This window comes from Ovis aries, chromosome 17 (genome assembly GCF_016772045.2).
Source record: "Ovis aries strain OAR_USU_Benz2616 breed Rambouillet chromosome 17, ARS-UI_Ramb_v3.0, whole genome shotgun sequence".
Classification (NCBI taxonomy): Eukaryota; Metazoa; Chordata; class Mammalia; order Artiodactyla; family Bovidae; genus Ovis; species Ovis aries.
In genome coordinates, this window is record NC_056070.1 from 71,500,581 (window position 1) to 71,524,655 (window position 24,075).

Here is a 24,075-nt window from a genome sequence, read left to right on the forward strand (position 1 = left end):
ACGGACGGCTGGCTGCGGCGCTGCTCTGGCCTCAAGTATCCGCTGCAGAGGCAGGGCCGGCCACCCGTCGGGACTTCCAGTTTCAGCCGCTATCTCGGCCCTGGCAGGATGCCAGGCAGCAGGGCGTTTGTGGGGTTTTTCCTTCCAGAGAGAAGTCAGCGGCTGCTGTTAACTCTCCGCCTACCGTTCCCCCCGCTGCCCCTCCCGCCAGCTCGTGTGTGCAGGGACTGGCTGCCAACTTGGCTCACGGGGGGAGCGGGGGCGCACGGCTCCCAGGACCCTGTGGCTGATCTCCGGCTCCCAGCGGAGGACAGCAGAGGACCCTTCCCGGGTCAGCTCAGAGGCGCCGGGAGCCGGGACAGAGCCCCAGCCTGCCCCTATGCGTGGCCCTTCCCGGGTCAGCTCAGAGGCACAGGGAGCCGGGACAGAGCCCCAGCCTGCCCCCTATGCGTGCCCCCCACCCCCCAGCAGCTGCTCACTTCAGCATCTCCAGATCCAGAGGACCCTGGGGCTGCGGGGAACACAGGCACACGGGGAAAGGGACCCAGGCGGGGTTACTCGGGGTTACCCGAGTTCAAGTCCCAACTCAGTCAAAGCTGAGGAGGAGGGGCTGGGGTGACGAGGAGGGGGCTCAGCTTCCCCATCTATTCAGGGGAGACGTCTGCGCGGGGGAGTCATGTGGGGCCTGCACCCAGCACCCACTGGACGGTCCACCCTGGGGCCTGCGGTCCTGGAAGCGCCACCAGGCCTCGGGGAGAGGGCTTCTCTTGCACCTGGGTCTCTACCCACCCCTGGGGGCAGTGTGTCTACTTCCCTCTTCCTGAACTGAGTGCGCCTCCTCCCCTGGGGACACCAGCTCGCACTCTGCCCCGTCCAAGCCTCAGGGTGCCCAGCTGGGACAGCAGGTACCCTGAGGTGCCCCCTTGACCAGCTAGCTCATCAGGACACAGAGGGTGTAGGGCCTGGGAGCTGGACTTCCAGCACCCCCCACCCCCAAAGTACCCTGGCTTCCTTCCCAGCTGAGCCTTGCTGCCCCCTGGTCTCTTTACCCATCCAGGCAAAGCAGAGAAACTGAGGCAGAGAGAGGGATACGTCCACACAGTCTGCCAGGCCCCATCCCGAGCCCCTGCCAGCCTGAGCCAGAAGGACTCCTGGGGCAGCAGGCTGCCTCTCGGGGTTGGAAGGGCTGCGGACTCCTCTCACCTCCCCCCCACCCCAGGGACCCTTAAACCTCAGTGACATTGCTCAACCAGGAAGCAAGAGTGCATTCCTGGGCTGCGGCCAGTCCACCCTCGGGGAGGCCGGGGCAGCAGGCACCGAGGGGGTGGGCCAGGGTCAGGGTGGGACCTCTTCTTCCTCTCCAGGAGGTGAGGGGCAGGAGAAAGACAGGAAGCCAGGACCCCAGGGGGCCCTCAGCCGGGCTCCACAGTGCCAGGGGAACTGGGGGTGCCCTGCCCGCCTGCTGGGGCTCAGGGAGCTCCAGGCCAGCTCCCACCTCCACGGGAGCAAGGCCTCAGTCTTCTCCCCTGCAAAGGAGCTGTAGTCTCCTCAGGCTAAAACGAGGGCAGAGGAGAGACGTGCCCAGCCGAGCAGCTCAGCCTCCATCCCATTCCCCAAGGGCCTCAGGGACACGCGGTCCAGGGCTCAGACCTGGGGGCAGGGGATCTCTCTGGGGCAGGGCTCCCAGGACCCCATGGCTGCTCCCCAGTTCCCAGCAAAGCCCCGCTTCCCGGAGGGCACTTTGGAATCACTAAGATACCTGCCTCCCTGAGGAGAGCCCAGACCTGGCCCCCCTGGCCGTGTCCCTGCCCTCGGGGGCTGCTCACTGGGCTGTCAAGCTAGGCCCCTCTCTGCCCTGCCCACCCCCCCAGGCGCCTTCCCAGCACCTCCCCTCGCCCCTTATAACTCTGTGTCAAAGATGAGCTAAGAGGCCGGGAGGGCCGGCGGGAGGGGCCACCCCGAGGAGGAGGCTGGGGGCCTGGCATCTCCAGGTGCCCCCCTCCCACCCAGAGCAGCCCTAACCCCGGGCAACCGTCCAAGCCCTGACCCTTGGGGACCTGGGGGGCCTCTTCCAGCTCACTGATCCCGGAGAACCGGGCCTGCTTCTTGGAGCGTATGGCAGCTTGGATCTCACTCTGGGTTTCCATTTGGAAAGCCCCCCCGGGGGCCTGGCCCTGACCAGCATCTTTTTCTCCAGCTTCTTGCCCAACCCTACCTCCCTCGAAGCTCGGTTTCCCTTCAGTGCCTGCCAGACGCGCACCAGCGAGCTGAGGAGGTCTCCCGGTTCCCGGAACCGCGGACAAATCGCCCGGGGCCGCGCGCCCACTGGTGGCCGACACCGGGACGTGTCCCGGGGCGGCCCGACCCTGGTGCCGGGACTCAGGGCTGCAGTCCACCCCGCCTCCCGGGGCCCAGCGCCCGCGCTGCCAAGGCCTCCGAGTCCCGTCTCCATCCTCCCCCCAGGCGGCCCCACCTCACACAGCGCGCTGAGCCCAGGGAGTAGAGAGCCGGCGGCAGGACGGCCTGGAGCCCGGCGCGCCGCCGTATTTATTGTCCTGCTGCGCCGCTCCCAGGGGAAGCCAGCCCCCCAAGTCCCACCCCCGGCCCCCGCCCCGGCGGGCCTCTCCTCCCCGGAGCGCTCAGTAGCCCGCGGGCTCCCCGCCTTTCCTGGAGTCCGAGGCGGCCGCCCAGCCGGCGGCTGTGCGCACGACGGCCTGGACCACGGCGATGTAGGTGGACGTCTCCTCGATGGCGTGGTGCCGGGCCTTCAGGGCCTCGACCACCGCCTGCGGGCGGGAGGGGGCGCGGCCTCAGGGGGGACCCGGGCCGCCCGCGTGGGCTTCACACACCCCGGGGCCGCGGCTGAGGGGCCAGGAAGGGCAGGCCAGGGGCCGCGGGGCCGGCTGGGTCTCATCCGCGCGGCTGGCCCGGGCCTCTCTGGACCGGGGGCGAGGAGACCCGGGCGGGGGGCGAGACGGCCAGCTGCCGCGGGCAGCGGGGAGCAGCCACTGCCTGCGCTGCGATGCTGGGAGACGCAGGCCCGGGGCCCCACTGGGGGACGGGGCCCCACCCCACCCCCACCGGGACGCGGTGCCCCTCCCCCGCCCCACCCCACCGGGGTTCGGTTCCCCCTCCCCCACCCCACCCCCCACCCTGTTCCCCCTCCCCCACCCCCACCCCCCGCACCCGGTTCCCCCTCCCCCACCCCCCCACCCGGTTCCCCCTCCCCCACCCCGCCCCCACCGGGACTCGGCGCCCCTCCCCCGCCCCACCTGGTCGATGCCTTTCTCCAGCACCGTGGTGTTGGGCAGAAGCTGATTGTGAAGCCGGGGCTCCTCCACCGCCTGTTTGGCATCATAGCCGAACCACAGGCTGTTGATGATGGCCTGCGGAGTGTGGGGATGGGGTCAGCGCGGCCCAGTAGGCAAGGGGCTGGGCGCTCAGGCGAGGGGGGGTGGGGCTCGTACCAGCGCCGTGGACGTGGTGATCTGGGTGCCCCCGGAGGCGCCCACCACCATGCGGACCTGGCCGTCCTCACCCACGATGATCGCGGGGCACATGGACGAGAGTGGCTGTTTGCCTGCAGCGGTGGGGGGGGGCGGGGGACACAGAGCCCCGGGTCAGCGGCCGTGGGGACTCCAGCCCACCCCCCGCCCAGGCCCTGCGCCCCGCACCTGGCGCGATGAAGTTGGCTGGCGAGGGGGGCACCCCGAACTGGTTGATGATGTTGGGGGAGCTGAAGTCATCCATCTCATCATTGAACAGGATCCCGCTGACCCGTGACCGCACCTTGGAACCAAAGCTGCCGACCGGTAGGGTCAGAGGGGGGCCGGCCCGCCCTGTGCCCACCAACACACGCTCCCCAGAAAGGCACTCTGCCAACGTGGAGCCCCTCACTTCTGACACACGCGGGCAGCCCCTGGCCCACCCGGCCGCCCAGCAGCCCTACTAGAGGTTGATGGTGCTGGTGGCCGACACAGCGCTGCCGTCCTCCGAGACCACCGACAGGTGGGCAGTGCCCCCGCCGTCGGGCGTGTAGAACTCAGGCTCGTAGTAGGAGGCCAGGTGAGTGGTGCTGTCGGAGATCCGGGCCCGGAGCTGGGCGGCAAAGAACTCGGAGGTCATGTTGCGGACCACCTGCCGAGACCCCAGAGCTGCCCTGAGGAGGTGAAGGAGGCGAGGAGGGGGCACAGGCTTGTGCGAGCGGTTCTCAGGAAGCCCCCGACCGTGGCTCCAGCCACAACCCTCCTGTCTGAGTCTCCCATGGCCCACCCGAACCCCCTCTCCCCAGCCTCTGTCTCTGTCGCTGCCCAGCAACTCTGAATGACCGTCTGCCCTCCGAACCCCGACTCTCGCTGCACCTGAGCATTCATTCACTCATTCACGGAGCTTGTGAGTTGTGTCCAGCACTGGGGGACCAGCAGGGAACAGACACGCCGGTCCCCACCCTCACAACAGGGAAGACAAAGGCAGGCAGGGATGTGCCAGAGAGAACAGGTACGGGGAGGGGAGGGAGCGAGAGGGATGGGAGGATGAGAGTGGTCAGGGAGGGCTTCTCGGAGGAGGTGACATCTGAAAAGCCACCTGGCTGGTGATGCAAAGGGCCTGAGGCCGGCTTATGAGTGACACAGACAGTGACAGAAGTTAGGGAGAGAGGAGGCTGCAGATGCTGGCAGGGGCTGCTCCTACAGGACCTTGCTGCTGCTGCTGCTGAGTCACTTCAGTCGTGTCCCACTCTGTGCGACCCCATGGACGGCAGCCCACCAGGCTCCCCCGTCCCTAGGATTCTCCAGGCAAGAGTACTGGAGTGGGGTGCCATTGCCTTCTCCCCACAGATCCTTACGGGCCCTAAAAGGCCTTTAAAACCTCCCGCACTTGGGATGGAGAAATGACCAGCTGACGGGTGTTAACCCTCTGGCCCTGTGTTGGGGGCGGAACACCACCGGGAGGGGCCGTGAGCTTCGCCCGGGAGGCGCGCGGCGCAGAAGGGGCGGCTGGGGACAGCAGGAGCCTGACTGGAGGCGCGCGCTTGTCGGACCCTGAAGACCCTGTCCTGGGTGTGTGATGGGCCGCCCCTGACCTGTAGAGTTCCCTGGCAAGGCAAGGCCCTGGAGGCCAAGCAGAGGCCGTGGGTTCTTGCAGCATCCACGGATTAATTGGCTAATCCAAGGGGAGAACGTTAAGCTCGAATCTACTTCCAAGAGAGCAGCTGGACCAGGGACTGGGACATCCTACGAGCCACCTGCCCTGGGCCTTAAAATCCACACAACAGCAGCCTGGGGCGGGGGTCCAGCGAGGCTAAGAGACTGGAGGCGAGAAGGACGGGGCCCCGGGGCCTCAAGATGCAGGCGGGACCCTCGGGAAAAGGCAGAGCCAGGTGTCCCAACAGAAGAAGCAGGCAGAGCAGAGGGAGCTGGAGGCGGGAGAGGGAGGAAACGTGCTGCGCGGCCACAGCCTTGCCCAGGAAGCAGCCGAGGGGAGGAGGCACTGGTGAAGGCGTGGGATGCCGCGGAGGGGCCGCGCCGGAGGGGAGCGGAGGCTCGGAGGCTCCGTCAGGGCCTGGAGGGAGTGGAGGGGGGAAGAGCTCGCAGGCGGACCGAGTAGGGGATGAGCGCCATGATGGGGATGGAGGCAGGGGTCCAGCCTGGACCAGGCGGGGGTGGGGGGTGGGGGGGCACTTGGGGAGCGAGTGGGTTGGGCGGTGGGGATCTGGGAAGCTGGTGTGACCGGGAGCGTGTGTGGCCGGGGCCTCTGCCTGCCTGGATCGAACTTCGTCATCAGCCCTGTGGGCTTCGACGCCCCTGTGCGCTCCCGCCCCCTGCCACCGCCCCCCCCCCCACCTCTGCGCTGATGGCTCCGGGGGCTTCCAGGCCAAGGACGCGGCTCGTGCTGAGGCCCTGAAGCTGGAGGGTGGCGGAGGAGGCAAGCACTAAGGACCGCCCCCAGCACCCCCACTCCCCCGGCGAGAGCGCCCTGGCGCAGAGGCCAGCACTCAGGGTCAGCAGTCCACCCCCGCACCTGGTGGCCCCGAGGCCAAAGTTGGCGGTGCAAAAAGAGGAATGAAGCAGAGTGGGCTGAGCCCCCTGCCCCCTTACCTCAGTCATGTTGACAAACTTGGGGTCCCCAAGCAGGGTCCTCTTGGCATAGGCAAAGCGGAAGGCCTCCACGATGCGGTGGTAGGTCAGGCCTTTCTGCTCAGGCGTCTCCACGCTCGCCCGGGAGAAGTTGTACCCTGGTCGGGCAGAACCACAGTGACCCCAGCTTCCCGGGTCCCCTTGGCCAGGACAGTGGGGGCCCTGGGAGGCCTCCCTGAGTCACTCGGCTCACCCTGAGAAGGGGAACATTTACTGCCCAACGGCAGTGCCTGCTTGGGAGGCGGGGGAAGGAAGCAAAGGTACCCGTGTTGGGCAGCACATGCCAGCCACAGGGTTACCCAGGCCCCGGGGTGGCGGATGACCGCCCAGATCCACCGGGCGTGCCCCCTGGCCCAGGCCGCCCAGCCCACAGCCCGGGGCACGGCTGACCTTTGAGGATGTTGATGATCAGCGCCAGCACGGGCCCGCTGAGCGGGGCACTGGGCACGTAGAGCTGGGCACCCCCGAGGCTGACGCTCAGCGGCTGCTCAACCAGCTCCGCCTGGTAGCTGTTCAGGTCCTCGGCCGTCACGATGCCCCCTGCAGCGGGGGGCCCAGGGATGGGACACACTTCTGGGGGACCATCAAGAGGGGAGCCCCGTCCACTGTCCCCCCCATGCCCCCCCAACCGTGCCACCTCCCCGGGGCCAGGCCCAGGCCAGCATCCTCCACCTGCTGCGCCTCTGGCCTCCAGATCCGACACCTGTCCTCTCGGCGGCCAGAGGTCCCCCGCCTCCCATCAGCCTCCTCCTCCTGTGACTAGTGGGTGGAGGGAGGCCCTTATTCTCCAGGGAAACTGGCTCCAGACCGATGAAGTGTTTGAAGTATTTATAGGCTAATTTCCGGTGTCAGTGGTAAAGGTCAATAAGCGAATCGCCCTCCTCCCTGACACACACAGTTCAGGGAGGCAGGGGCAGGAAAGAGAGGCAACCAGGACTCCTAAACCCACCAGAACCTGCCCATAAGATCCCTGCGTGCAGCACCCACACACCCCTCTCAGCAAGCCCACCCTCCTTCCCGGTGATCCTCCTGGAGAATTAAAACCCCTCTATCCAAGCCTCAGACCGTTCTCTCTGCCTGCAAAGTCCAACGTCACCTGTGGCTCAGGTGCCACCTCCTCCAGGAAGTCCTCCGGGGTTTGCACCTTCGTGCTCTCCCCATTCCTCACTCCTGCCCACCCCTCAATGCCCCCAAGCCTGCCGCCCCGGGCTTCCTGTTCTAGACTGCAGGAATTCCCTCAGCTTTGACTCAACCAGGAGCTGTGGATCCATGCTGCAGACACAGTTGTGACCCACTCCCCTGCCAGGCACTCCCTGAGGGCCCAGTGTCCAGGCAAGGCCCGAAGACCCCAGGCTCAGGGCTCCTGCTGTGGAGCTTCTGGCCGCAGGCCCCTGGTGTCGCCCACTCACCGGCCTCCTGGATGTCCTTGACAATCTGGGCCGTGAGGCTCCCGTTGTAGAAGGCCTGGGCGCCCTCTGAGGCCAGTGTTTCCAAGGTGTCGGCCAGCCGGGGCATGGTCACGCGGTCCCCCTCCTGCAGCACCTTCCCGTTGCGGCAAAACACCTCGCTGGAGTGGTGGGGGGGCTCTCATGAGGCAGGCATGGGGAGGGGCTCAGCCATCCAGACCTCACCCCACACAGGAGACCAGAGGACGGGGCACCCCTGCCCACGGTGTGCAGCCCAGCTGGGTCAGGGCTCTGGCCCCGGGGTGGGCGCCCACGGCGGAGGGCCAGGCGTACCACAGAGCAGGGTGCCGCTCCACCGCCTCCCGCTGCCTCTCCAGGGCTCCCGCCAAGGCCTTGCCCACCGGGAAGCCCTGGCGGGCCAACTCGATGCTGGGCTGGAAGAGGCGCGCCCAGGGCAGCCGCCCGTGCCGCCGGTGTGCCAGCTCGTAGCCGCGGAGCTCGCCCGGAACCGCCACCGACAGCCCGCCTGCGAAAGGAGAGGCACCCGCTAGTGGTCCGCACGTCCTGAGTGGGACCCAGAGGCTCAGGAAGGAAATGCAAGCTTGCGGCTGTGCCTGGTAAAGGGTAAAGAATCCGGCTGCAGGGCAGGAGATCTGCATTCGATCCCTGGATTGGGAAGACCCCCCTGAAAAAGGAAATGGCAACCCACTCCGGTATTCTTGCCTGGAGAATCCCATGGACAGAGGAGCCTGGCGGGCTGCAGTCCATGGGGTCTCAAAGAGTCAGACACGACTGAGCGACTGACACAGTTGACCTGGCAGACAGGAATGAGACTCTGCTCGGGGTGTCTGCTGAGGGCACAGGGAGGCACGTGCGGGGGTCCCGCTGTCCCCCAGGCCTACACGTCTGTCTCCGCAGCGGCCCCGTGTCTGAAAACCTGGTCCAGGCGCACAGCTGTGCAGCGAGAGTGTACGGAAGCCAGACCTCACCACCCCTCAGTCTGAGCCTCCTGGGTCACGAGCCCCTTCACCCTGTACGATTCAAGGGTTCCCCTGGAACCCACCAAGGCCCCCAGTCAAAGCCGCAGACCACCCGCAAGGCTGGGCTGGTGCCAAAGCAAGAGCCCCTCTTCCTCTCTTCCACTGTCCCGGACCCCTGCGCAGCACCCTCTCTGGGCCTCAGTTTCCCCGTCTGACCATGAAGGGGTTTGGCTCCCAGCTCCGTCCTTTGAGGAGCCAGGAAGCCACTGGAGACACAGCCACGGACCCCAGCTCCCCGCCAGGCCCCGCCGCCCGCCGGCGTGCCCTAGGGCCCGGCCCTGACACAGAGCCTCAACACAGCCCCGGCTTGCAGGCGTCTTCCTGCTTTCACCCGAGATGTGGGCCGGGGGAGCGTGTTTCAGCCACTCTCGAGCGGCCTCTCCCACCCTGAAGTCAGGCACGAGGTTCCAAGAGCCAGGTTGTTACCACATCACCTCCTGGAAGGTCTGCCAGACAGCACGCGTCCATCCCCTTCAGCACGTGTGGGCCTGACCTCAGGCCGGTGAGGCCCTGGGCCGCCCTCTCAGCAGGGAGCCGGGCCCCTTGCTCATCTCACCTGGCCCGACCCCCTCTCCCCGGGCTTCTCTGTCTCCCGGCCTCTCCTGTCTGCACCCCTGCACACCAGGCTGCCTGGTCCAGAGAGTGTGTGCACGTGAGGTCGTGTCCGACTCCGAGGACCCCATGGACTGCAGCCCGCTGCCAGGCTTCTCCGTCTGTGGGAATCTCCAGGCAAGAACATGGGAGAGGGTTGCCATTTTCTCCTCCAAGGGATCTTCAATCCCGACCCCGGGACTGAACCCAGGTCTCTCGCACCTCCAGCCTTGGCAGGTGGATTCTTTACCACTGAGCCCCATTACGCGCTGACAGCCCCCAGGCTGAAATCTTGAGGCTGCTTCCCGATGGCCAGATCTGAGGGTCAAAAAAGGCGTCTCAAGGGGGACTCACTGGGAGCCGTGCTGGCCTCCATGGGGGCCATCTGTCCTCCCCAGGCCCCCCGGATGTGTGTCACAGCAGACCCCTCCGCAGACCCACGGCTCCGTCCTCCGAGTGTGCTGGGCACCAGCCCTCAGCATCCCTGCCCATCGCGGGACTTCCCGACGGGCCACCTGACTGGCAGCCTGAGGGGTCCCGTCGGAAAAGAGCCAGGTCCCCCCCAGTGCCCTCCGACGCAGGGAACACCCGTCCCTCCTTCAGACACAAGGCCGGGTCTTCACAATGACCCACCGCGGGGTCCAACCTGACCCTGCGTCCTCCTGCTCCCCCCAGATGCCCACCCCCCACCCCAGCCCCAGCCTCCGGGTCTTTGCACCTGGTAAGCCCACGTGCCCTCTCACCCTGCCCGCGTCTGCCCTCCAGGCCGCGCAGTGGCGCTGAGCACACCCGTGCCATCTCCCCTCTGCTCCTCCTGGACGGTGCCCTTCACCTGGTACCTTTCTTTCTACTGGCTGGGGAACAGCCCCAACGCCCGACAAGCCCGAGTCAAACGCATGAATCTCAAGACTGCAAAATGCCAAGTCTGTAAGATTCTTGCAGTCTCATACCCTGAATGACTTCATCACTACACCTGGTGAGCTTCCCAGCAGGTGAAAATTCACAGACTGTGTCTTGGAGAGAAAGAGAATCCAAAAGGGCCGCTCCGGAGCCCTCTCAGTCCCCCAGGGGCAGAGCCTGCAGGAGGCGGTCAGACCCACAGGGCCTTTAATCTCCATCCCTCCTCCCTCCAGCCTTGTCTTGCAGTCCACCGGGGTCCTTGCAGGGCGAACCCTGGAGCTGAAGGGCAGGTTAGTAAAGAAACTCCGCCCTGTAATCTAGACAGCTAACCCCACAGGTGAGCAATGAGTGACTTGGATGCTCTTTAAAAACACAACCGGTGCGTTCAAACTCAGCTTTCCCACCATCCAGCTGGGTGACTGTGTGTGTGTGGGTGTGGGTGACTGTGTGTGTGTGGGTGTGGGTGACTGTGTGTGTGCGTGTGCGCGCGCACGCTCAGTTGTGTCCGACTCTGTGACCCCGTAGTCTGTAGCCCCCCAGGCCCTTCTGTCCCTGGGATTCTCCAGGCAAGAATACTGGAGTGGGTTGCCATGCCCTTCTCCAGGGGGTCTTCCCAACCCAGGGACTGAACCTGGGTCTCCCACACTGCGGGCAGATTCTCTACCACTGAGCCACCTGGGACGCTGTGCGTGGCCTCGGTCGGTCTACGTGGCCTCTCTGGGTGGGCCTCCGCGTCCCCAGCTATATGATGGGAATCCGCACCGAGCTCCCCCGCCAGTGTGCAGGGAGGGCTGAAGGGGCTCGCCGTGGGTGCAAAGGACTGAGCAGGGCGCTGGCCTGACCCATACCCGCTGCTGCAACAGGGGGCATTCCGCTTCTCTAGCTCCCTGTGGCCCAGGAGGGGCCTGAGCAGAAACACCCTTCGCTCTGTGATAATGGGCTTGATCCTCCACGGTGGGGGTGCTGTGGGCCCTGGGAAGGGATGGGAGGGCCACCCCGAGCCGCAGACAGCTCGTCCTGGCCCCGCATCCGCCCTGAGCCCGCTCTCACCTTCCTCCGACTGCTCCGAGCTGTTGAACATGCCGGCGGAGGCCAGCCGCGGGGCCACCTCGCGGGCGTTGATGACCTCAGCCTTCCCTGGAAGGACCGGGCGGGTGGGCGGGCTGCATGGCCCCCGGCCCCTCCCCGTCCCTGGAGCCCACCCCACAGGGCACTCACGCGTGGTGCTGTTGTAGATGGTGAGGAACAGGCCGCCCCCGATGCCCATGCTGTGGGCATTCAGGAGCCCCATGCACAGCAGGGCCGCGATGGCTGCGTCCACCGCCGAGCCGCCGTCCAGCAGCGTGTCCCTGCCGGTGGCACGGGCGGGGGTGAGCGGCTCGGAGGGGCCACCCCGCCCCAGGGTGGACCAAGAGGAGCCCACAGGTTTTATTTTTTAACGCAAAAAATTTGCCGTATTTGAAAACCAACAGGCTTTTCACGCCAACAGATGAACATGGCTTTGATAATTGGAAAAGAATGAAAACCTGTTCCTTTTTTATTATTAACATCTTTTTCCCGTGTGAGGCCTGACTTCTGTATACGTGAGCTGTGGGCCTACAAAGAGCATTAAACAGCAGAGTTTCTCTGAAGAGGCAGACAGCCTTGAACTGAGAAAGGGGTCCAGCCGGTCACTGGGAGACCCCCACACCCTGCCCTCGGCTCCAGGGTCCCCTTCGCCCCTGACTGGAGGCTGCCAGGAAGGCCCACAGACGGGAGGGGCAGCCCTGTGTGCTCAAACACGGCTCGCTTAGGCAGCCCGATGACCAGGGCCCGCGGGGCTGGGGATTGAGCCCCAGAGGGGCAAGGGTGGAGCCTCAGAGGGGTGAGGGTGATGCCCCAGGGCACTGACGGGGGCGGTCCCCCGGGCCCGGGGCCCCACTCACCTGCCGATCTCTGAGCAGCGCTTGGCGTCCGCGGCCACGGCGGCCCTGGGGTACACGTGGCTATGCTGCTTGGAGGCCTCGGGCAGCCAGATGCAGAGCCCGATGATGAGGAGGACCAAGACCACGGCCGCCAAAGCCAGCAGCATGGACCGCTTCTTCATGTTCTGCAGGCGCCAGGCGCGGGGGTGGCAGGTCAGCCGACCGGACCCCAGGGCACAGCCTCGGCCCCCAGGGCATGGCACACAGTCCGGCCTCAGGACATGCCAGGCCTCCTTCCCGTCTTTGCTCGGGCCACGCCCTCTCTCAGCAGCTCCTGACCCATCTCTGCCCCCTAAATCCTCTTGCTTAGCCTCGGGCCCCCCTCTGGCAGGGACCCTTCCTGGGAGGGGAGCCTCCCGGGCCTGCCTGGCCCCTTATGGTGGTCGAGCCCTCACAGTGGCCTTCAGGTCACCCTAGGAGGGACAGGCCTGGCCTGACTCCTTCCCGACACTGTCCTTGGGGCCCCAGGTGACTGGCCGCAGAGTGTGGGGCCCAGCTTCCGGTGCGCTCAAAGCCAGAGGGGGGCACCCATGTCTCCCGACTGCCGCGGGGCTGGAGCCTACCTTCCTCAGCGGGTGGGTGGCCTGAGCCTCCCAGGGAGGGGGCCACAGAGACGGTGTGGGATGGACCGGCTGCAGAAATAGCTGGGGCCTCCTTCACGCTCCGCGGGAGCCCGTGACTACAGAACCTGCTCCAGGGAGGCTTCCAGAGCACGCAGCCTGCTTGTCCTCCTGCAAACGGAGAGGGTGTCTCTGAAGCTCGGGGGGCTCTGTGAGGAGTCTCTGTGTCTCCAAGAGGAAGCTGTCAGCCGCTCCCAGGTTGGTGTGAATTCCACCCCCAGGGCCTTTCTCCCAGGCATGGGGAGGGTGTGTGTGTGTGTCCGTGTGTGTCTGTGTGTCTCCCAGGCATGGGGAGGGTGTGTGTGTGTGTCTGTGTGCGTCTGTGTGTCTCCCAGGCATGGGGAGGGTGGGTGTGTGTGTCCGTGTGCGTCTGTGTGTCTCCCAGGCGTGGGGTGGGTGGGTGTGTGTCCGTGTGTCAGTCACAGGGAGCTGGCATGTGACCCACGGGTGAGGGCCAGCCTGCATCTCATCTGCGTGCAGTCTTGGGAAAGTCACTGGCCGTCTGTCCAGTGCAATGAGAGATGAAGTGGGTTGGAAAGTGAACGTGTAAGCTGCCCAGCCGTGTCTGACTCTCTGCGACCCCACAGACTGCAGCCCGCCAGGCTCCTCTGTCCATGGGTTTCTCCAGGCAAGGATGCTTTGGAGCGGGTTGCCACTTTCCTCCTCCCGGGGGCCTTCCGCACCCAGGGGTGAGCCCTGCGCTCCTGCACAGCAGGCAGATGCTGTGCCCTTGAGCCGGGCGTCAAGCGTTAGCTAAGTACTGGCTTTGCTGGGCGATGCCGGAGGCCTGTGGGCAGGAGGGGAGCCGGTCGTCCTCACCTCATCCTGACACCGTGGGCTTCTCTGGAGACTTCCTGCCAGGCTGGACAGGGACAGCCTTTAGCCATGGGGTCCCAGTGGCAAGGACGGCAGGTGAGGGCTGTGTGACCCAACGGGTCAGAGGGGGAAGGCCCCCTCTCCCAAACTCAGTTCCCCCACGAAGGGCGATGTTCTGCCGGAAAACCCCGGGCCGTGACTCCTCTGCCTCGCCCTATCCCTACTCAGAGGGGCCCGCCCTGGGGTGGTTCTGTGCCCTCTGCCCTCAACCCTCCGCAGCCCGCAGGGCATGTCCTGGGCCCCAGGCCTGTTCACGCTGGGCACCTCGAGGGCATGCTGGGCATTTCTCCTGGGCTTGGGACCCTCAGCTGAGACCCTGGTCCTACTCTGCGTCCTCTCCCCACCCAGGCCCCGGGGAGAAGCCAGCCAAGGCCCCCTGAGGTCCGCACTCTGGCCTCCCCTCTGTCCAGCTTTCTGCCAAGGGCCCAAGGGGGCTCCCCACAGGGCCAGGGGGTACCTGCGAGGCTCAGCCTTCCGGGGAATGGGGAAGCAGTGGGCCGCAGTGACCGGCGCCCTCTCTCTGGGCGGGAGGCCTGGCCCAGCCCCCACAGGAAGCCCGGAGGAAGACACCCTGCTGAGGGACTGGCTTTGGTCTCCCATCCCCGCCCCCCACATTTTTGGACTGGCCAAAACCACATCCAAGCCCCGCCCCCACCACCAGGCTGGCTCTCACCCAAATCCGTGTCAGGAGGGGAAACTGAGGCCAGAGAAGGGGTGCTGGGCCTCCAGCAGCGGCTGGGCTCCTCCTGACCCTGGTCGGCTTACCCGAGGCCTAGGGGGCCACGGGGGCTGCACCATACCCCCACTGCTTCCCAAAAGACGGCGGCGGGCTGGGGTACTGGCCGGGGAGGAAGAGGCCAACTTGTCTGCCTGGGAAAGTCCCTCCAGGCACAGGCCGGGCCCCCCACCCCAAGAGCCACCCAGAGCCATGCCCGCGGGCCCTGCAGAGCTCCTCAGGGGGCCCAGAGCTGGGCAGGGAGCTGGGGGCTGGGAGCTGGGGTGGGTCCTGCTCCACGCCGCTGCAGGCCAAGGCCACCCGTGATCAGGTGGGCTCCCCCAGGAGGAGCAGAGGGGCTGAGGAACCCTCACATAGTCTTGCGGAGGGCACAGGGGGCCAGAGGCCCTCCTGGGGGCGTGGAGTCCTATCCCAAGGCCACAGCCCCAGAGCCCAGAATGAAGGTCGTCTCCGGGACGGACTGAGCCCCACTGGGACCATTGTCAAAAGCCTCCCTGACCCTTACCAGCCAGCTTCCTGACCCCCAGTGATGCAGAAATGCCCATCCAGTTCTCACCCTATAGCGCCCTAACCAATCACCTAATGCCACCCTTCCCGCAGGAATTTTCTTTGTCTTAAGGCTATAAAAATTCTCTACTCACCCATGGAAAGCATCAGTTCTCAGTGGGTTGTCAGGAGGTCAGATGCCCCCTCCCCCCACCAGGATAAAGCCATCAGAGTTTCAGTCTTTCAACCGAAACTCCAAGATAAGAACAGCAGGACAAGTAAGGGAGGAGGCTGGGCCCTGCATGGATCGCAGAGTTCTTGTCCCTGACCACACATGCACAGAAGAGGCTCCTTGGAGGCCGACGGGGAGTCACGTCAAGGGGTGCTCTACCCACAGCCCTCCTCAGTAGAATCCCTTTTGGCCGGGAGACTCATGCGCACACACGGCAGGGCCCTGAGATACACCAAACACGTGAAGAGGGCAAATCACAAGGACTGGCTAGAGGGGAACGGAAAGAAACGCCCCATAAAGTGATCTGAACTGCCACGTGGCCGTGGCCCGGGTCTCTCCCTCCGAGTCCGCTGCGCGCCTGTCCACACGCACTGTGCTCTCTGCCTAGTAACCGCTTTCCGTGCCTCACTGCTTTCCGTCTGGGTGGAAATTCTTTCCAGCAACGCTGAAGGGCCAGCGCTCTTGTTGCTGACCACTGGTCTAGCGGCTGGGACGTGGTGGTCTCAGCACTGCGAATGGGCCCAGCCCCTGCTTGGGAGCCCAGGTCCGGCTCCACGCCGCTGCAGGCCGAGGCCACCCGTGACCAGGCCCGCTGTGCTCCCGGCACTCTCACTAGGGCAGTGCAGGAGACCCAAGTTCAACCCCTGGCTCGGGAAGATCCCCTGGAGGAAGGCATGGCAACCCACGCCAGTGTTCTTGCCTGGAGAATCCCCATGGACAGAGGAGCCTGGCGGGCCACAGTCCATGGGGTCACAAGGAGTGGCAGCTAACATTTCCACTATCTCTGCTGTTTATTCTCAAAAACCTCACTCCTTTCTGAAATACTCTGTGTCTGGAGATGCTTTCCCAAGCCGCGCTCACACTATGATGGGGCACTTTGAATCCCTGTGGAGAGTGGGCAATCCCCAAAGACAGCACGTGGCAGGGAGGGCGGCCAGAGGCTGTGTCTGGTCTGGTCCCGACCTGTCACGGCAGCCTGGGGACTCCGCCCATCACCAGGCGGCTAAAGTTCACGCAGCCCTGGGAGGGCCCTGGAGGTGGCAGGTGTTGTCAGCGGTGCCCCCTGGGTGGTGGCAGCAGGTGAGGGCTGTGGCTCCAATGGGGAAGAAGCGGAGCTTGACAGAGGCAAGGCAATCCTTGTCCCAGAGGATGGTGTCTGTGAGCCTCTCCGCGAGCCCCAGGGTGGGTCTCCCGCCGGCCCGCCCTGTCCTGGCTCAGTGTCTGAACGCCAGGCCCAGAGATGGTTCCTGAGGCCGTTGCAGCAGGGCCGGGGTGGCACCACCTCCCTTCCACCATCTGTCCAATAATGGAAGCGTTCCAGGCCCGAGGAGCCAGCTGCCCAGCCTGGAAGGCAGGGTCCAGAGAGGGCCAGAGCGGGTCCAAGGCCGCACAGACCAGCAGGGCACACACACCTGGCCACACCTGGCCACCCCGTACCTGCCCCAAGGGGCTGTGTGTCCCGGACGTGAGGGAGTGGAGTCAGGAGCAGCTCCAGATTCGCCCCGGGGGACTTGGACATTGCCCCACCTCGCCTTGGCCTTCATCTGCCAAGGGCAAGGATCAGCCGCTTCCCAAGCCAGGCCTTCCTCTCCTGCGCCCGGTTCACTGTACCCAGGCTGCCCCGAAGCCTCCAGCCCCACACCTGCACTGTCTAATCTGCAGAAAGCCCACAAGGCCACACCAGCTGATGGAAGGAGACGCAGAGGCGGAGCAGACACTGCCGCCCCTGGGGCCTCACAGCCGAAACACACCGCTGCCCTTGGGCGGGCTCCACGTGGGACCTCGAGCTCTCCACTCCCGCGAGCTCCCCACCCCCGCGAGCTTCCCACCCCCGCGAGCTCCCCACCCCCGCGAGCTCCCCACCCCTGCGAGCTCTCCACTCCCGCGAGCTCCCCACCCCCGCGAGCTCTCCACTCCCGCGAGCTCCCCACCCCCGCGAGCTCTCCACCCCCGCGAGCTCCCCACCCCCGCGAGCTCTCCACTCCCGCGAGCTCCCCACCCCCGCAAGCTCCCCACTCCCGCGACCTCTCCACCACAACCCCAGGTTGGGGGTGCCCCATGAGCTCTCCACCACGACCCCAGGCTGGGGGTGCCCCGACCTCTCTTTCCCTGGATGTCATCCTGTCCCCTGCAGACCAGGGTGACTGAGAAGATGGGACGAGGCAGGACCCAGGGACTGAGGCTCAAGACCCGTCCCCAAGGGCTGGACGCTGGCCAGCAACACCGGGGCACTTGGTCCTGCCTGAGCGGCTGCGTGACCGCACCATTGGCAGGGAGGCTTCTGCGGTGGGAAGCCACAGGGCTCTGCCCCACCTGCCCGAGCTTGCTCAATGGTTTCCTTCCTGCCTGGGGTAGCAGGGAGGTCAGAAAAAGGCCTGAATGGACAGAGAAGGACCCAGACCCTACAGGTGACCCCAGCAGGAAGACCCTGGGCTGGGACCGGCTGGAGGGCCTGCCATGGGGCCCAGGAGAAGCCGAGCAGCGGCTGCGGGGTCTCAGGAAGGACGGGTGTGACGGCGTCCCACAGGCCGAGTCAACAGAGGCAAGACGTTCGGAACAACAAAGCCCGTCCTCCCACGTCGAGTGTGCCACACTCCGTCCCGGATGCCCCCCACCTCCACTGCAGGGGGCTCTTGGGGCAGGGGGTCTGGGCTGGAGGTCCCCGCCAGACCCTAGGGCTCCTGTGCTAGGCACAGAAGGTGGTGAGCCCCCTGCCCCCAGGAGTATGCAAGTCTCACGCATCCAGAGATGCTGAGCCTGCCATGCACCGCCTGCTCCCAGTGAATGCACGTGTGCACACACACGCACACACTTACGCCCATGAGGAATCTGGGCTGAGCGAGCAGGTTCCAGGACACGCAGTGAGAGTGTGAAGAGATGAGGCGTGCCGACAGCCTGGGGTTTCTCTGCTAATCCTCCCGCCCGAATCAGAGGGGTGAAACTGGGCTGAGCCCCAGAGCCGTTCAGAGGCCGGCCGGAAGCCGAGGCTCAGGCAGGGGTGACTCGGGCCCGCAGGTACGTGGACGGGCAGGTAGGCACCCCGACGCCCCACTTACCACCTGGCGGGCAGTGAAGAGCCGCGTCCCCTGGGTCCAAGAGCACAGCCCTGGGCAGGAAGCTTGGCACCACACCCGGACCGGAGCTGGGGTCCGTGCCCCCTGCTGCCCACCCTGGTGGAACAGGGTCAAGAATTAGAAACGGCTCCTTCCCCTAAGACCCGATGACCCCACTCTCAGCCGGAAGCCTGTCCAAGTGGCTGTCGGAGCCTGTGAGGACCACAAGGGGGTGGGCGCCCCCTGGGGCTGCGCAGTCACCCCCCTGCACCACCAGCCTGCCCCTCCGCCCCCCAGAGCCCAAGCGGGGCAGTTGTGGTCTGAGGGCACGGCACCCAGCCCCCAGCGTCGCCCGCCTCCACTCCAGACCCCCCAGCGACCTCCCCACGAGCCCAGACTCCCCCACCCTTCCAGGCCTCAGTTTCTCCACGCTAGGCCCCCCTCCCTCTCAATCTGAGAAGCCCACTCCCCCGGCCTCCTCCACCCACCCCATACCCGTGGCCAGGTCAGCCGGGAAGCCTGGTCAGCGGGCCTCAGACCACTTACCAGACAACAAACAGGAGGCTCCCAGGCCAGACCCAGTCAGGCCAAGGGCCTCAGGCTCTGCCCCTCGCTCGACCTCCCTGCGAGACCCCTCTGCGTGACCCGGCCGCACCAGCCCCGCCCCCATCACCCTGAAGGGCTGCCCACTCCCATTACACAGGTGCATAAACTGAGGCTCAGAGAGGAGGAGCGACCTGTTCAGAGCACAGCCGGGACAGAACAGAGCTGGGGCTGGGACCCAGCACTCCAGATGCCCCGGAAAAGGCCCCAGGTCTGGGCTGCCCTCTCCCATGCCCCCCCGCAGCTCAGAGAGGGTGAGCAGTGGCTTCGGGGTCACACAGCGCCAGGGCACAGCCAGACCCCCCCGCCCTGCCCCAGCTCACCTGACTGCAAGGCTGGTCCTCCGTCCGCTCCAGCACTAGGCACAGAGCTCAGTCTCCTGCGGCTCCTCCCCTCCTCCCCCTGCCCCCGCCTCACCGCCGCGGGCCGGAGTGGGGGAGGCTTTAAAGGCACAGGCACTCTTCCAGGTAGGGGGAGGAGCGAGCCTGGGTCCTGCCCCAGGGGGCCGCGTGACCCGGACAGTGGCCAGCCTCTTCCAGCCCAGTGGGTCTCCAGTCCAGGGTAAAAGGACCTGAGTTCTGAGGGCCTCTGTGGAGCTGAATGAGACCGGGCTCCGGGCAGGGGCAGGTCAGGCAATGGGTCCCTCTTGGCCCCTTAGGATATCCGGGGGGCAGCCCCCACTTCTGGCCGCGGGATGCCCTCTCCCCCAGCCCCAGGGCCGCAGGCATCCACAGGCTGTCAGTCGAAGGACCCTCGTCACGGGGACAGAAGGGAGTTGCATGACCCGGGGAGTCTTTCCTCAGCCCCCCAACTTTCTGGGGTCGCAAGCAGGCAGGTTGATGGACGACGGGGCGGTCTGCTTATGCCCCTGCCCAACGGGATGGGGTGGGGTGCGTGCCCCCACAAGGCTGGCAGTGCAAGCCTGCCCGAGCCTCTGAGGTCCACACGCTGCGTGCAGCCTGCAGCCTTGCCCCCATCGTTCCTCCCCCCCTCGCTCTCCCCTCTGACCCCTGCCGTCTCTTCTCTCCAGGAGCCCCCAGCTGGACCCAAGATGGGGTGGTATGGTCAGCCGTGGAGGGGGAGCCCAGGACCCTGAGGGGGGGCCCACGCTGTCGCGGGGGGAGGTGTCTGGCACCTGGGATTGGACTGGGGAGGCCAGCCTGGCGGAGGGGCCACTGTAGCCCAGAGGCCAGGCCCTGGGGGGGCCATCTCTGGAGCAGGGAGGCCACAAGAAAGACCTTTGAGCTTCCTGACCCTTCCAGAGCCCTGAGGCATCAGAGCTGGAACAGGAAGGTGCTGCGCTCAGACCTTGAAGGCCAGGCCAGCGCGTCTGGACTTTGAGAGCCTGGGGAAGCTGGTGAATGTGTCACTGGGCTGGTAACCCATTAACCCTGGCTCACTCATTAAAGGGCTTCCCCGATAGCTCAGCTGGTAACCCTAACCCTAATCTGCCTGCAATGGGGGAGAGCTGGGTTCGATCCCGGGGTTGGGAAGATCCCCTGGAGAAGGGAAAGGCTCCCCATCTGGCCTAGAGAACTCCGTGGACTGTGTAGCCCACGATTCAGTGACTTTCAGCTTCACTCATGAAGACCCTGGTGGGCGACCACGAATCCCGTCACCACCCCGGGAGCCGGGCGGAGGGCGGGGCTGAGAGCTGGGCTCTGCGTCCTCGCTCCCAGAGGAGCTGCCTGGGTGTGGCCAGCCTCCAGACAGGGGCAGCTGCCCAGGCAGCCTCGGGCCCCGCCCCACCCTCCCGGAGCCTTTCATCTGCTAAAGATCCCGGAGAGCCTGCAGGGCCTGGCCAGACGGGAGACTCAGGCCCTGGGGAGCAGGGGCGGGGGGCGGGGGCGGGGGCGGCACCCGGCCCATCCCAACACCGCCCTGGGAGGGTGGGCGAGCAGGATGCTCCTGGCCCAGGAAACCGCAGCCTAAGAGGAAAAAGGACTTGCCCAAAGCTACCTGGCAGGACAGCAACCTAGGAAACAGAGAAGGCCCTGAAAACACTTCCTTCCCCCTGGGGCGCCCCACCCACCCCCGGCTGGGCTGTCAGGCCCTGGGGAGTGGCTGGGCCTGAACCCCTGGAAGTGCGGAGGTGCTGGTGAGCCTCCTGGCGGCCCAGTGGTCAGGACCCCGGGCTTTCATGGTTGGGGTTCAACCCCCGGCCAGGGAGCTGAGATCCCGCAAGGAGGGTGAAGTGGCCAGAAAGAAAGCGAAAAAGGAGACACAGCATCCTGTAACGCCATCGCAGCGAGAGAGCCAGGTGGGGGCCCAGACGCAAGGCGCACCCGACCCAGCCTCTGGAACCTGCGGGACCCAGGAGGCATGATGTCATCGGGGACATTTTGTGTACCCTGGGGTCTGCACCAAGGAGGCCCTCGGTCAGCTGGCTGAACACAAGTCCGTCTTCACCAGCTTGAGGGTCACACAGACCCAAATGTTTGGCCTCTGTGCTTCCATCTCCATCACCCCAGAAAGTCTGGCTTGCATACCTGCCCTGACAGGGAACTCACTACCTCTCAGGACAGAGATGGTGGGTCGCTGCATGCTCTTCCCAACATCAAGACCCAGTTGCCTGCTTCGTGGTCCACCTTCTGCACCCGCGTCAGGTGGGCCTGGCCTAACACCCTGCCCACTGTCCGACGCCCCCCACCCTACGGCTGCTCGGCCGCTGCCTCTCAGAGCCACAAAGGCCACACTGAAGGGATGGGAGGAGATCCCGGGCTTGGCACAGGGGCTGGTGTGGCCCGCTGGTGGCGGGAGGGGAGCTCTGGCCAACTGCAGACAGCGGCGGGGCCCTGCTGCCCCCAGACACCCGCCAGCAGCCTTGCAGGGGCTTCCCGCCTCAGCACCCGCCTTCGGTGTGAGGACAGAGACTGGCGCTAGGCCAGGTGCATGGGCCCGCGGGGCAATCGGCTCGTTAACAACCGGGAGCTTCGGGCTGCAGAGCCCACGTGGCACCTGGCAGACCAGGTCCAATTCCCAACCTCAGAGGCTGTTTGGCAGGACGACCAAGGGCACGGGCCCCATGTGCAGGGCCCAGGTTCACGTTCAAGCCCAGGCTTGACGGCCCAGAGTCTCCTCTCCTTCCTTGCCCTCCGTTTTCTGTCTGGAGAGCACGGATCCTTCAAATAGTTGCTGGGCAGATGTGCTGAGACCGGCCACACCCGGGGCCTGTAGCCGCCGTCCCCTGCCTGCCCACGGCTCCCTGCACAGGTAGCGTTTATCGCACCACCTCGTAATTATCTGCGAGTCTGGGAGCTCCAGGGGGCGGGGGAGGAAGGCAGTGTCCCGGCCTCACCCCAGCCCCCAACCCTGACCTGGGTGCGACTCCAGGTGGGGGGCTGGTGCGATGCCCAAGCCCCCTGTCCACGGCTACGACCCTGCACGGGGCTACGTGGACATGGGGCTTCACCGATGCGCTCACCTCTGTGCATGGCCGGCTCGGCCTGCCTGGGCTTCTGGAAGCTCTCTCCCCGCCCCCTTCCCCAGCCTCTCTTTGACCCCCTTCACATCTCAGCCCTGGGCGCAGTTCCTCTCTCTAGCTGCGTCCTGCTGAAACACCCTGTCGGCTGATTCTTCAACCAACAAGCCCGAACCTGAGCTAAGCGGCCACCCTCCCCAGACCTTCACTGGCCACGGTAGGCAGCGACCCGCCCTGGGGAGGGGCCTGGGCATCTTCACTGCCCTGTCCAGCGGTGCCAAGCCCTCCCCCGCTCCGCTGCCCCCGGCCACACCTGACCCCAGCCCCACCCCCTGCAGCCTCCCCTTCTCATTCATGTGGCGGGAACCCCACGAGATCCCCAGGCTCCCCTCTCCTCCCCCCTGCAGCCCCGGCACTCAGATCATGTCCCTCCCCGACTAAGACACCCTTCAGAGGTGCACACTGCCCTCCAGGTCAGTGCCCATGGCTGGGCCAGACCCTCCTCCGAGCGGTTCACCCGCTGCCTGGACTCGTCTTCCCTCAGGCCCGACCTCAACACTGCCTCCTCCTCTTGGAAGCACTCCCTTGCCTCCTGGTTGGGGGCTGCCCCGGCTCCCACAGGGCCCCGGGACCCCCATCACAGCTCCCCACCTCTGCTCTCCCATCGACCTCCTGCATCTTGATCTCGGGGGCGCCCATGGGGCCCAGTGATCGTGGCTAAATGGACGTGATGGCTGTCACGTGGCCAGGAGGCTTGGGCACAGGGCCACAGAAGCGTGGTTAGAGCCCCAGGTGCTCAGCACTGACCCGTGAGTGCGCGCTGACGCCTTCCCTGCTGTGTCTAAGCCTCCGCCTTTGCCAGGCGGGCATCGTGTTTTCCCCATTTTCCAGAAGAGGAAGTGGTTTTGCAGAAGCTGCCAGAGTGGGTTGAACCATCTCCCCCAGATCCTCATCCACCTGGGGGCTCTGAATGGGCCCCGTCTGGAAAGGAGGTCTCTGCAGAAGTCATCAGTAATGGGAGGTTATCCTGGGTGGGGGCGGGCTCCGGAGTCAGTAAGCAGCGTCCCGTAAGAAGGGAGTCACGCGGCTTCCCTGGCGGCTCAGCGGGTAGAGAATCTGCCTGTGATGCACAGGAGATGCGGGTTCGATCCCTGGGTCGGGAAGATCCCCTAGAGGGGGGCACGGCCACCCACTTCAGTATTCTTCCCAGAAGCATCCCATGGACTGAGGAGCCCGGCACATTACAGTCCACGGGTTGCAAAGAGTCAGACGTGACTGAGCGACTAAGCGTGCACACGCCAACGCAGGAGACGGGGGTCCCAGGCCCGATCCGGGAGGGCCCCACACGCCAGGAAGCAGCTGAGCTCTGCAGCCAGAGACGCCACCGCCACGAGAAGCCTGTGCGCCATAGCTCGAGAGGAGCCCCGCTCTCTGCACCTAGAGAAAGCCCACGCGCGGCCGACGCCGCCTAACTAAAGAGCCGGGCCCTGGCACTAAAGAGCGGGGGACACACAGACGCGCGGGAGGTGCCCTTGGGACCAGGGAGGCAGAGACTGGCGGGAAGTCACTGCAAGGCCAGGCCGGTGAGGACGCTGGCCACTGCCCGAAGCTGGCGGCAGGCAGAGAGAGAGGCTTCTGAAGCATCTTAGAGGGCACAGCCCTGCCAGCGCCTCGGTTGGTTTCTGACTTCTGGCCTCCAGAACTGGGAGAGGATATGCTCCTGTCATTTTAAACTATCACCAAGTTTGTGGTTCACGTGTTAGGAAACCCACAGAAAACTCAGCGCTGCGTGTTTCTGGACCCCCAGAAGGGCAGGTCCAGGGGTTTGGAGCCGGGGCCTGAGGCCACCCCGACCCTGCAGGAAGCTCCCAACCCGCCCCTTGGAGCAGCTCCAGGGGAAATGGTCTCCGCAGAGTGTCCGTCTGCTTCCTGCCTCCCCCCTGCTAGTGAGTGCTCCCTCGTCCCTCTGCGGTGGCTGCTGGGAGGCTCCGTGGCTACTGGCTGCTTGCTGAG

General features: G+C 65.8%; 1 protein-coding gene and 1 long non-coding RNA gene across 2 annotated transcripts; one reads left to right on the forward strand and one right to left on the reverse strand.

Moving 5' to 3' along the window:
- Nucleotides 1–2,497: 2,497 nt before the first annotated feature.
- LOC105603000 (glutathione hydrolase 1 proenzyme) lies at nt 2,498–19,007 on the reverse strand. Its single transcript, XM_027956848.2, has 15 exons — nt 18,965–19,007; nt 18,042–18,155; nt 12,599–12,766; nt 11,997–12,160; nt 11,290–11,420; nt 11,122–11,208; nt 7,874–8,066; nt 7,544–7,701; nt 6,525–6,674; nt 6,096–6,232; nt 3,950–4,137; nt 3,675–3,802; nt 3,468–3,580; nt 3,273–3,386; nt 2,498–2,786 (listed from the first exon to the last, which is right to left on the reverse strand). Exons 4-15 carry the CDS (start codon nt 12,155–12,157, stop codon nt 2,640–2,642), a joined length of 1,707 nt encoding a protein of 568 aa, XP_027812649.1. The 5' UTR covers nt 12,158–12,160; nt 12,599–12,766; nt 18,042–18,155; nt 18,965–19,007; the 3' UTR covers nt 2,498–2,639.
- A 171-nt stretch (nt 19,008–19,178) lies between these two features.
- LOC132658021 (uncharacterized) lies at nt 19,179–23,840 on the forward strand. The gene is made up of 3 exons (XR_009596966.1): nt 19,179–21,854; nt 22,171–23,054; nt 23,273–23,840. It is a non-coding gene; the product is annotated as an uncharacterized LOC132658021 (long non-coding RNA).
- The last annotated feature ends 235 nt before the right edge of the window (nt 23,841–24,075 follow it).

Coding starts and splice junctions, on each gene's coding strand:
- LOC105603000 (XM_027956848.2), bottom strand. CDS start 12,157: ATGAAGAAGCGGTCCATGCTGCTGGCTTTGGCGGCCGTGGTCTTGGTC. Junction 4,138..6,095: donor AGTTTGTCAACATGACTGAG/GTAAGGGGGCAG, acceptor GGGTCTCGGCAG/GTGGTCCGCAACATGACCTC. Junction 3,387..3,467: donor TCACCACGTCCACGGCGCTG/GTACGAGCCCCA, acceptor CACACTCCGCAG/GCCATCATCAACAGCCTGTG.